Here is a 12929-nt window from a genome sequence, read left to right on the forward strand (position 1 = left end):
AAACAACAGCAAACTTGTGATACGCGACGCAGATAATAGCGGATTCGCGTGATCTGACAGTAATACTAAACTAGAGTACTCGAAACTGGGTAGGATCCAATAACTTGGGTTAGGTTGTAAAACAACTTTGTTTCCCTGAACCTTTTGGCCCCGTTCGGTACGCATACTCTATGTACATTCTGCATTTTTCATTTTTATTCGGTAAATAAAATCGTTCGACAAAATGGAAGCACCGAAATAGAAAAAACAAGTGACGTTGAGCGTTCCAGGTGATTTGATATAGCGAGGTTCGAATAAACGATAGTCTATATCGGTAATTACCGATTCTGATACTAATTCGATATAGACGACACGAAACAGTGAGATTTGATACGTGTCAGGTTGATTTGACGCGAACGATCCGAGACGCGTGTTATCTACGCGCTTGTGCAAGCCTGTCTGCGTTTAAATGCGATTATCAGCGGCAATGATCGTGTTCATGTACATCTGCGTTTGATCGTAAATGACAACAATCGCATTTGCGGTTTGTTCCGTATTTATCAGCGACGATAATGACGTTTGCGTATGCTGTGCATGATTATAAGTGGCAATAATCGCGTTTGGCTGGGTTTGTATGGGATTACAAGCGACTGTAATTGCGCTCGTGTGTGTCTGTAAACGATTACATGCGTTTGAATGCAATTCTGAGTGAGAATAATCGCGTTTAAATGTTTGTTTGTGATTATCCGTGGCGATAATGATGTTTTCGTAAGTCTGTGCATGATTATAAATGGCGGTAGTCGCGTTTGACTGTGGTTGAGTGAGACTAACAGCGCCCAATAGTCGTGTTCAGGTACTATGTGCCCACGAGAAGAAGGCACAGCGTGTTTACATCCCCACTTTTGCTGCAGTCCGCTGATTGGCTGTCACTGATCTTCGTCACAGTTTTCGACCAATACCTGTGAGTCAGCAGACTGCAACTGGAGTGGGGATGTAAACACGCTGTGCCTTCTTCTCGTGGAAGAATGATACGTTTGTGTTTGATTGTGGATGACATGATTCTATGGGTTTCGAAGGCTCCCAAAATGCAAATGTCTTTTCGTAGTTTGGGAGATTCAGAAAAAATTCCCGAGATTGTAAAGAGTTTCAGCCGTTTTAGGGGATCTTAACACCTTCGATGGGTTCGGGAGTTTCCCGGATCTAGGGGGATTCTAGTGATTTTGAGGGGTTCCAGGAGTATTAAGAGGTTTCGTTGGCTCCCAAAATGCAAATGTCTTCTCCTAGTTTGGGAGATTCAGGTAACTCGAAAAATTCCCAAGATTGTAGAGAGTTTCATCCATTTTTGGGGATCTTGACACCTTCGATGGGTTCGGGAGTTACCCTGATCTTGGGGAATTCTAGTAATTTTGGGGGTTCCGGGAGTATTAAGAGGTTTCGTTGGCTCCCAAAATGCAAGTGTCTTCTCCTAGTTTGGGAGATCCAGTGTATCTCAGAAAATTCCCAAGATTGTAGAGAGTTTCAGCAGTTTTTGGGGATCTTGACATCTTCGATGGGGTCGGGAGTTTCTCGGATCTTGGGGGATCCTAGTGATTTTGGGGGTTCCGGGAGTATTAAGAGGTTTCGAAGGCTCCCAAAATGCAAGTGTCTTCTCCTAGTTTGGGAGATCCAGTGTATCTCAGAAAATTCCCAAGATTGTAGAGAGTTTCATCAGTTTTTGGGGAACTCGACACCTTCGATGGGTTCGGGAGTTTCCCGGATCTTGGGGGATTCTAGTGATTTTGGGGGTTCCGGGAGTATTAAGAGGTTTCGAAGGCTCCCAAAATGCAAGTGTCTTTTCCTAGTTTGGGAGATCCAGTGTATCTCAGAAAATTCCCAAGATTGTAGAGAGTTTCATCAGTTTTTGGGGAACTCGACACCTTCGATGGGTTCGGGAGTTTCCCGGATCTTGGGGGATTCTAGTGATTTTGGGGAATCCGGGAGTATTCAGAGGTTTCGAAGGCTCCCAAAATGCAAGTGTCTTCTCCTAGTTTGGGAGATCCAGTGTATCTCAGAAAATTCCCAAGATTGTAGAGAGTTTCATCAGTTTTTGGGGAACTCGACACCTTCGATGGGTTCGGGAGTTTCCCGGATCTTGGGGGATTCTAGTGATTTTGGGGGTTCCGGGAGTATTAAGAGGTTTCGAAGGCTCCCAAAATGCAAATGTCTTTTCCTAGTTTGGGAGGTTCAGAAGAAATTCCCAAGATTGTAGAGAGTTTCAGCCGTTTTTGGGGATCTTGACACCTTCGATGGGTTCGAAACTATCCCGGATCTTGGAGGATTCTAGTGATTTTGGGGGTTCCTGGAGTATTAAGAGGTTTCGATAATTTCGACGATTTTAGGGTCATTGCTGGTTTCAATGGACTCGAGTGCACGAGGAAACTCGGGAGCTTCCAGCGGATTTAGACATTCCAAGAGGGTCCTAGAAGGTTCAGGGACTTAGAGAATTGCACTTGGTGTCGTAGCGTTTGTTCCTGGTACTTGTCGTGTCATGTCCTAGAGTTGGAATCTTTACTTGCACTGACCTCGATTTCTAGCCATTTAGTGGTTTAGAATTATCCGTATCGAGTCCTGTTCGCGATCGTAATTGTTAACCCTTTGTAGCTTGAAACACTTCTAATACTTCGTTTCAATAAGTCCACGCAAAATTTAACTACTTTTATTTATTCCTTAAGTCTTACTTAAGACGTGAATATATATGAATAATTACAAATAGTTTAGATTTAGTGTCATTATTATGTATGTTTACGTTAACTTCGTTCGAAGTCAGGTTTAATATACATTTTCTATATTCGTCGTCGTATCGAATTATCGATAATGTTTCAATATTATCGATAGCAGCGTCTAGTCTAAGGCGGTCTGTGCTCAATTTTGCGAATTAGGGGTGATCGATATCGCGTCCAAAGAGTCTCACGATTCCATATCATGTTCTACGGAGTTTGTGGATGACTGTAACGAATCTGACTATTCCACGATTTTCGGTATTGGAGCCTGATGAGTCAGCACTCTCATGAAATTGGGATTTTCAGTATCAAGTTACACGAGTGATCCGACCAGCAGTGTAGTATGTCGCATATAGTCCAGAAACAAGATTTATTGACATTGATCATGATAAAGAGTTTCATATTTGTCGACGTTCTTGACCCTAATCCAACCAGGTCGTAACTTTGGGTAACGAAGCTTTTGTAGAGCTTGTAAGTATTATAAATCCATTAATGAGAGTTTTTGTATAATATTTAACAACTTAATAACGCGTGAAATCTCATGAATTTTCGAACGACTGATTCTGAGTCACTTGGAACTTGTAGGAAAATGGCTGTCTGTTTAAAAGTTGACTTCGAATGCTAGGTGCAGTAGTACGAACGAAATAGAGCCAAACACAGCAAGTAGAAATATCGAGCAATGGTCAGACGCGTCAGAAAATGAAAAATTTCCAAATTCAATTATCTTGGAATCAAAACATTAAACACTACAATTTTACACTAATGCACGTTTAACTTTGGTAAGATTCGAGATCCAATAGTGCAAATTACATGTCCAGAGTAGCCTACTTTTTATAGAATTGAAAAGTGCCGCTATGGTAAAAAAAAATAATTACACGACATACAAAATTTTATTCTTCGTAGTTTTCTCCAGATTTTTCTCATTAAAATGTGTCGTCAGAAATATTTTTCTCTAAAGTGAATGATGAAAAATTCATTGTACGTATATTACAAGAAAAGTCATGAAGTTAAATGGCGCTAAAATAAAATAACATTGTACATTACAAATTCTAAACGAAATTTTGGAAACAGTAATTTGACCGATCGTGGTAGTTTTACTGTTTAAAAAACCAGTATCTTGCAAAATTAAATAGAAAAATATAATTTGCCTTGTTTAAAAAAAAGCAGAATCTTACAAAACTAAATGCAAAATACGTTTTCTGCTTTAAGAAACAGAAGCAATCGTTTCACTGCCGCAAAATATTTTTCAACGATATTAATTACCATGTGAATCCTGATCATTCTTTTAATATCGACTTCATAGTTATATTCGAAGCAGAATACGGATCGTAAGAGTAGCAATTCCAGTTATATTATATAGAACGGTTGATTGCCGCTTGCGTTCCATTCGGAAGTTTCCTTTAACCGCTGTAACCTCCATGGTGTATTCTTCTTTTCTTTTATCCGCAGTTTGAAAGAGAAGAAACCCCCCAGACCACGATCCCTTTCTTTTAACTTCTTTCTATTCCCGATACACCCTCGGACCTTGAGTTGGTCGACAACTTTCCTGTTATTTAACTCCGAGAAGTTGTTACTCCCGACATCGAAGGAATGCTGAGAACTTGTTTAAAGACGCGTGTGTACGTGTGTTTATAATAGCAATATCATACTTCGTTACTTTGAACATCATTATTGAACTTCACGAGAGAATAACTGTGGCAATCACACGATTTCTTGAGAATATTATGAATCGATGTTGAAGAATTTGATGTATGTTTATGTGTTTGTTTGTGTAATAACCATGTTTTGAACTTCACAAGAGAGCAACTGTGACAATCACACGATTTCTTGAGAATATTATGAATCGATGTTGAAGAATCTGGTGTGTGAGTAATAATAATAACATAATTCATTGCAATAGCCGTGTTTTGGACTTCACAAGAGAGCAACTGTGACGATCACACGATTTCTTGAGAATATTATGAATCGATGTTGAAGAATTTGATGTATGTTTATGTGTTTGTTTGTGTAATAACCATGTTTTGAAGTTCACAAGAGAATAACTGTGGCAATCACACGATTTCTCGAGAATATTATGAATCGATGTTGAAGAATCTGGTGTGTGTGTAATAATAATAAAATAATTCATTGCAATAACCATGTTTTGAACTTCACAAGAGAGCAACTGTGACGATCACACGATTTCTTGAGAATATTATGAATCGATGTTGAAGAATTTGATGTATGTTTATGTGTTTGTTTGTGTAATAACCATGTTTTGAACTTCACAAGAGAATAACTGTGACGATCAAACGATTTCTTGAGAATATTATGAATCGATGTTGAGGAATCTGGTGTGTGAGTAATAATAATAACATAATTCATTGCAATAGCCGTGTTTTGGACTTCACAAGAGAGCAACTGTGACGATCACACGATTTCTTGAGAATATTATGAATCGATGTTGAAGAATTTGATGTATGTTTATGTGTTTGTTTGTGTAATAACCATGTTTTGAACTTCACAAGAGAATTACTGTGACAATCACACCATTTCTTGAGAATATTATGAATCGATGTTGAAGAATCTGGTGTGTGAGTAATAATAATAACGTAATTCATTGCAATAGCCGTATTTTGGACTTCACAAGAGAGCAACTGTGACGATCACACGATTTCTTGAGAATATTATGAATCGATGTTGAAGAATCTGGTGTGTGAGTAATAATAATAACGTAATTCATTGCAATAGCCGTATTTTGGACTTCACAAGAGAGCAACTGTGACGATCACACGATTTCTTGAGAATATTATGAATCGATGTTGAAGAATTTGATGTATGTTTATGTGTTTGTTTGTGTAATAACCATGTTTTGAACTTCACAAGAGAATAACTGTGACAATCACACCATTTCTTGAGAATATTATGAATCGATGTTGAGGAATCTGGTGTGTGAGTAATAATAATAACATAATTCATTGCAATAGCCGTGTTTTGGACTTCACATGAGAGCAACTGTGACGATCACACGATTTCTTGAGAATATTATGAATCGATGTTGAAGAATTTGATGTATGTTTATGTGTTTGTTTGTGTAATAACCATGTTTTGAACTTCACAAGAGAATAACTGTGACAATCACACCATTTCTTGAGAATATTATGAATCGATGTTGAAGAATCTGGTGTGTGAGTAATAATAATAACGTAATTCATTGCAATAGCCGTATTTTGGACTTCACAAGAGAGCAACTGTGACGATCACACGATTTCTTGAGAATATTATGAATCGATGTTGAGGAATCTGGTGTGTGAGTAATAATAATAACATAATTCATTGCAATAGCCGTGTTTTGGACTTCACAAGAGAGCAACTGTGACGATCACACGATTTCTTGAGAATATTATGAATCGATGTTGAAGAATTTGATGTATGTTTATGTGTTTGTTTGTGTAATAACCATGATTTGAACTTCACAAGAGAATAACTGTGACGATCACACGATTTCTTGAGAATATTATGAATCGATGTTGAGGAATCTGGTGTGTGAGTAATAATAATAACATAATTCATTGCAATAGCCGTGTTTTGGACTTCACAAGAGAGCAACTGTGACGATCACACGATTTCTTGAGAATATTATGAATCGATGTTGAGGAATCTGGTGTGTGAGTAATAATAATAACATAATTCATTGCAATAGCCGTGTTTTGGACTTCACAAGAGAGCAACTGTGACGATCACACGATTTCTTGAGAATATTATGAATCGATGTTGAAGAATTTGATGTGTGTATATGTGTTTGTTTGTGTAATAGCCATGTTTTGAACTTCACAAGAGAGCAACTGTGACAATCACACGATTTCTTGAGAATATTATGAATCGATGTTGAAGAGTCTGGTGTGTGAGTAATAATAATAACGTACTTCATTGCAATAGCCGTCTTTTGGACTTCACAAGAGAGCAACTGTGACGATCACACGATTTCTTGAGAATATTATGAATCGATGTTGAAGAATTTGATGTGTGTATATGTGTTTGTTTGTGTAATAACCATGTTTTGAAGTTCACAAGAGAATAACTGTGGCGATCACACGATTTCTTGAGAATATTATGAATCGATGTTGAAGAATCTGGTGTGTGAGTAATAATAATAACATAATTCATTGCAATAGCCGTGTTTTGGACTTCACAAGAGAGCAACTGTGACGATCACACGATTTCTTGAGAATATTATGAATCGATGTTGAAGAATTTGATGTGTGTATATGTGTTTGTTTGTGTAATAACCATGTTTTGAAGTTCACAAGAGAATAACTGTGGCAATCACACGATTTCTTGAGAATATTATGAATCGATGTTGAGGAATCTGGTGTGTGAGTAATAATAATAACATAATTCATTGCAATAGCCGTGTTTTGGACTTCACAAGAGAGCAACTGTGACGATCACACGATTTCTTGAGATTATATGAATCGATGTTGAAGAATTTGATGTGTGTTTATGTGTTTGTTTGTGTAATAACCATGTTTTGAACTTCACAAGAGAGCAACTGTGACAATCACACGATTTCTTGAGAATATTATGAATCGATGTTGAAGAGTCTGGTGTGTGAGTAATAATAATAACGTACTTCATTGCAATAGCCGTCTTTTGGACTTTACAAGAGAATAACTGTGACGATCACACGATTTCTTGAGATTATATGAATCGATGTTGAAGAATTTGATGTGTGTATGTGTTCGTTTGTGTAACAATCACGTTTGCCCAAGAATATTATGAATCAATGATATAGAATCTGTTTTGAGTGTGAAATAACAATAAGCTTAGTATTTTGAGCTTCACAAAAAATAAAATTTGCAACTTCGAGTACCTAACATTTTATTGATCTTTCTACAAGTCCTAGAATAATCGTAAAAGTACAATTATATATGGCAAATTTGATTGAAAAATCGTGAGAAACGTAAATGAATTTGACAGTCCATCGAAAAATACCTCATACAAATAAATCATAATGATCATCATCATGACTAGGAAATGAATGGACGAATCGAACGATATCGTTCGCGTGTGTCTCTTGATTTCATCCGAGCCTGTTCTAGATTCGTAAGAAACACAGGGGAACTAATTCATCGGATAAACGATAATTCCTTAAGGATGCGCAAACACTTGACACTTCCAATTAAAGCAACGTAATTGCACGTGGTCGCCAGGTACTTTGTAACCAGGAAGCGTTTAATGTACACTGCATTAGCTATTCGCGCAGAATAAGGAACGTTTGACGTTCGTGTTTCGAGACATTAAACGATCCGTTAAGTTAATTAGCAGTGATCATCGAAATCCAAGAAAATTGTTTCCATGTGTCTCTTCTGTAACGATTACAAAAATCGAACGAGAAAATTTCTTAAGGAAATAAATATTGCAGATTAAGTCACAGCTATCAGAAGTGATTTCTACCGTCTATAGTTAATTTGGAGTTGTCAAATCTGTATATTTATTTATTGATGAATATATTAAATTAAATATATGAATTTTTTAATTATAAATTAATTTATATTATGATTGACATAGAGAAATGTGAAAAGTAGAAACGTAGATTTAATCACGAATAACATTTAATTTCAACAAAGAATTAAGAATCGATGGACAAAATGTGTCTCGAATAATATACCATAGAACAGCCCCTGCATGTGTAAAGGGAACGTATGGTTTTGGGTGACTCGTTTAGATAAAAATTGAATTAAAGCTACGAAACTGTAAAAGTTGTTGCTAACTTTATTGCTAAACGTAGCAAGCAATTATTCCTCACTTGCGATAACGCGTTTTACACCGAGGCAGTTACGCTATCAGCGTTGAAAATGCTCGAAAGTGGTGGTCACGTGTGAAATTAATAATGTTATATTGTCCCATAAAGTTCACGGATAACGTCAAGCACAACCTGTTCTCTTAATATTAACACTAAGCCTACCGACACTTCGTGTATACCTATTCCTACCATGACCGGTCAAATGATTTCTAATCGCCTAATTTTTGCATTATATCGTATAATATACAGTCGTACGAACAATAGGAATTGTTGGAACTTCTTTAGGTATGTAGCGTCAAAGTAAATGTGAAAATAAACATAGAAGATAGCATAAATTATAATAGTTGTTATAGTCATCGGATAGAGGATGAAATGCCCTTTAAAACGAGCGTTTGTACGAGTCGATAGCTTTATTAGTTCCGGAGATATAGCAATTTTAGTTTCAAGTCGATCGTGTCAAAGTAAATTGCAAAATAAACATAGAAGATAAAATAAATTGTAATAGTTTTTATAGTCATCGGATAGAGGATGAAATGCCCTTTAAAACGAGCGTTTGTGCGAGTCGATAGCTTTATTAGTTCCGGAGATATAGCGATTTTAATTTCAAGTCGATGCGGTGGCTAGTTTCGGAGATACGACGGTCCGAAGCCTTTGTTTACGTTCATTGATTATCAATGAACTCGCGCGCATGAAAATAGTAAACAGTGCGTAGTAAATTCTTGGAAATACTACGCGGAAGTAGGTCACGAGAGTCACGACTCACGTGCGACAAGGAGGTCCGGCGCGACGCGTCAGACGGAGACAGAGATAGTCAAATTAAGAAAAATACCCCTTTACATAAATTACGATATCTCGAGAACGGAAAGTCCGATCGACAAAAACCAAAAATCGTTTTAAAGGGGAAGGTTCACCGCTGCCAACAGTGGTTCAATAATTAATAAAACCCTAGTAGTTTCGGAACTGCACGCGTCCAAAGTATTACTATTTTTAATACGCGTTAATAGCCTTGTCTAACATGGGGAAGCGAGAGACAGCGGAATTTAAAAAATCATGTTTTACATAAATTACGATATCTTGAAAACGGAAAGTCCGATCGTCAAAAACCAAAAACCGTTTTAAAGGGGAGGCCTTGCCGCTTCTAACAATACCGTAATAATTAATACATCCCTAGTAGTTTCGGAACTGCACGCGTCTAAAGTTTTAGTATTTTTAATACGCGTTATTAGACTGTTCTAAGACAATGGAAACTGATTACTGGACTATAGTACAGGGTGTTCGGCCACTCCTGGGACAAATTTTAATGGGAGATTCTAGAGGCCAAAATAAGACGCCCGATCGTTATAGGCAAAAGAGACTACATATTTTTCTTAGAAAACAAACAATAAGAATAAAAGTGAATATTGAAAAATTCATTGTACGTATGCTATATGAAAAATCGTGACGTTAAATGTGCGCTAAAATAACATTATGCGTTAGAAATTCTAAAAGAAATTTTAAAAACGGTCATTTGACCGGTTCGTGGTAGGTTTAGTGTTAAGGAAAAAATTTGTAAAATATAGTTGAAATAAATACGGTATTACCAAAGAAAAGGCAAAAAAAAAAATTTACAAGATATGATATTGGTTTCTGTTGAATTAACATGGATTAAAATCAAAATTGAATCTTTGAATTGTACAATATTTATTTTCATTCTATTCTTCATTTAAATGATCTAAAAAATTCGTTGACAGATCCATAAATTTATTAATGTAATGCACGTAGAAATTTATGAGTCGATATAAAATTTGTATTCGTTATTCGTGAGTAAAATATGCCCAACTCTGTGCACATGTGAACAAAAGATATTATTATTTTAATTCTTCTTTAATTTTACAAAAATGTTAAAATGGACATAATCGAATACTGGGACATTTGTGACACGTTTCTTAAAAATTTTAATATAGAATTAACTAGAACGTTTATTAAAAAATTAAAAGATATATCTTCTTATAATGTATTATAGAAAAAGGTAATGGAAATTTCAGAAAGACTATTGTCCAAAAATGGGGTTATAATTAGAACATTCATCTATTTTCACATGTGTGTTATGAAAGGTAATATTTCGTTTTGTTAAATCCCATATAACGAGCAAAGAAAATCAGGTAAAAAAAGGGGAAGGTAAGAAGAACGGTAGCCATTTTGCTGGACTTTGGAGGTTGCTAAAGATCGACCCGAAAAATTGTTTAATGTCACGAGAAACGAATATCAGACTAATATTACTTATCACTGGAAATGTCGTGGAATAATTTAATGAGACTCGAGGCCATTCTTTCGCAAAATGAGATGCCTTCTAGTTCACTGTGTTCATGCTAAATTGGAAGTCGACCATAAGACGGTGGCCGATTGTCAACGTGTTAAATCATTCTCCACTGACGACACCAACCTTTCGACCCTAATTTTCTTCCAAAAATATATTCAACATAGTTTAAACAAACTTTGAAAATTCAGAAGGTATTCAAATTATTATAATTTACGATAAATATAGTGGAATTCGTGGACTCGTTGCTTTAATCTCTAAACAGCCAGTATTTCTTTACATTTCTAATTTCTAAATTTCTTTACATTTTGTCAAAATTTTATTTTTTAATATTTTTGCACAATTCTGGTCTCCAATTTGTTCATTTCAAATGTTTTTATATGAAAAAGGATGTATACACTTCTTAAATATACGTCAAATGTGTTGCAGTTTTTTTTTTTTATTTTAATTTCCAAGAAACACAAAAAATTGACAATACAAACGATGTATTATTTTTTGCTGTCAAAATTTGTATTTTTCAATAATTTTCTACTATTTTTGCACAATTCTGGTTTCCAATTTGTTCATTTAAAATGTTTTTATATGAAAAAGGATGTATACACTTCTTAAATATACGTCAAATGTGTTGCAATTTTTTTTTTTTATTTTAAATTCCAAGAAACACACAAAATTGACAATAAAAACGATGTATTATTTTGTGCTGCCAAAATTGTATTTCTCAATAATTTTCTACAATTTTAGTTTGCAATTTTAAATAAGCAAAAATCGTATCTCCAAGTGAAAATCTTTTTAAACGAAAAAAGCATTCTCAAATATAGGTAAAAATCATATAATTATAACACAAACAATATATCATTTTGTGCTGTCAAAATTGTATTTCTCAATAATTTTCTACAATTTTATTTTGCAATTTTAAATAAGCAAAAATCGTACCTCCAACTGAAAATCTTTTTACACGAAAAAAGCATTCTTAAATGTAGGTCAAAATCATATAATTATAACGCAAACAATATATCATTTTGTGCTGTCAAAATTGTATTTCTCAATAATTTTGTACAATTTTAAATAAACAAAAATTGAATCTCCAACTGAAAATCTTTTTATATGAAAAAAGCATTCTTACAGGTCAAAATTCGATACAAAAGTGTCCTTTTCTCGTTGAAAATCCCAAGAAGCGCGTAAAAAATTGACACCTGGCCCAGAATAAGATTTACATTCCTGATATATAATGTAATAAAGACCTGGAAGTTATGAAACTTTTCATTATTCGTCTCCCCGGTTTCGAAACGACTCAGAATACGCATTGCGACGTGGTGTAATATTAAAGTGTTAATGTTCGTTAACCCGTGCATCTGCAAAGCATGCTTTACGTGTTATTTCATCCCTTCAACGCCTGCGTGCCCCATTCACGCAATACCGACATTGAATTAAGCGCACTTCCAACATTTTCTGGCTCCATTCGGTCGACAGTTATTCTGCGCGGTTAAGTTCACTAAATCATTTGCGAAAGAAAGGTACACGGGGGCTCTTTAAGCATCCCCCATAAAGAAAAGTTCAAAGGATCTGGGTTAAGAGAGCAAAGAGGCCATACTGTCTGGGGCCATCTCGTTCCGACCATTTTTCACCGAAAGTCCGATCTCAATGTCGCCTAACGTTTGACCAAAGAATAAGGGAACTGCTGGAACTGCATTTGTAACTTCACGATATGTCGTGGCAAGCAAATTACTCGAATTACTCGACAATTTCTTTGTTCGTAATTTGGTGGCAGAAAATATGATTTCTCGTGTGTCCCCGAATTCCTCGAACCTTCTTTAACCCTTTTACTGCCAAAGGCGTATATATACGCTTTCACAAGTCCATCAATATATACGAAAGATTATTTGTTTCAATTGTTATGTTATTCTGCTTAGTGTAGAAACATTAAACAGTCTACAAAACACTTATATATTGAAGGATGCATAAAAATTCAACGTGTAAGTTACTCTAATACGCAGCAAATGAGGAAAAACTCGGTTTTTATTTTTTTTCACTGCGGCGCACCAAAATGAAAAATCTGAAAAAAATTGAGAATAATAGTAATAATAATACCTGTTTACTGTAAAAGTATAAA

General features: G+C 35.5%; 1 protein-coding gene across 1 annotated transcript in view; it reads right to left on the minus strand.

Moving 5' to 3' along the window:
• Positions 1–444: 444 nt before the first annotated feature.
• Positions 445–12929, minus strand: part of LOC122399662 — a 39032-nt gene continuing 26547 nt past the window's right edge. The window contains exon 3 of the mRNA XM_043400501.1: positions 445–683. Coding sequence (XP_043256436.1) covers positions 445–683 — 239 coding nt within the window. The remainder of the gene's footprint in view (positions 684–12929) is intronic.

Source organism: Colletes gigas, unplaced genomic scaffold (genome assembly GCF_013123115.1).
Source record: "Colletes gigas isolate AHSC1104 unplaced genomic scaffold, ASM1312311v1 Colletes_gigas_Sc00014, whole genome shotgun sequence".
In the NCBI taxonomy this organism is placed as follows: domain Eukaryota; kingdom Metazoa; phylum Arthropoda; class Insecta; order Hymenoptera; family Colletidae; genus Colletes; species Colletes gigas.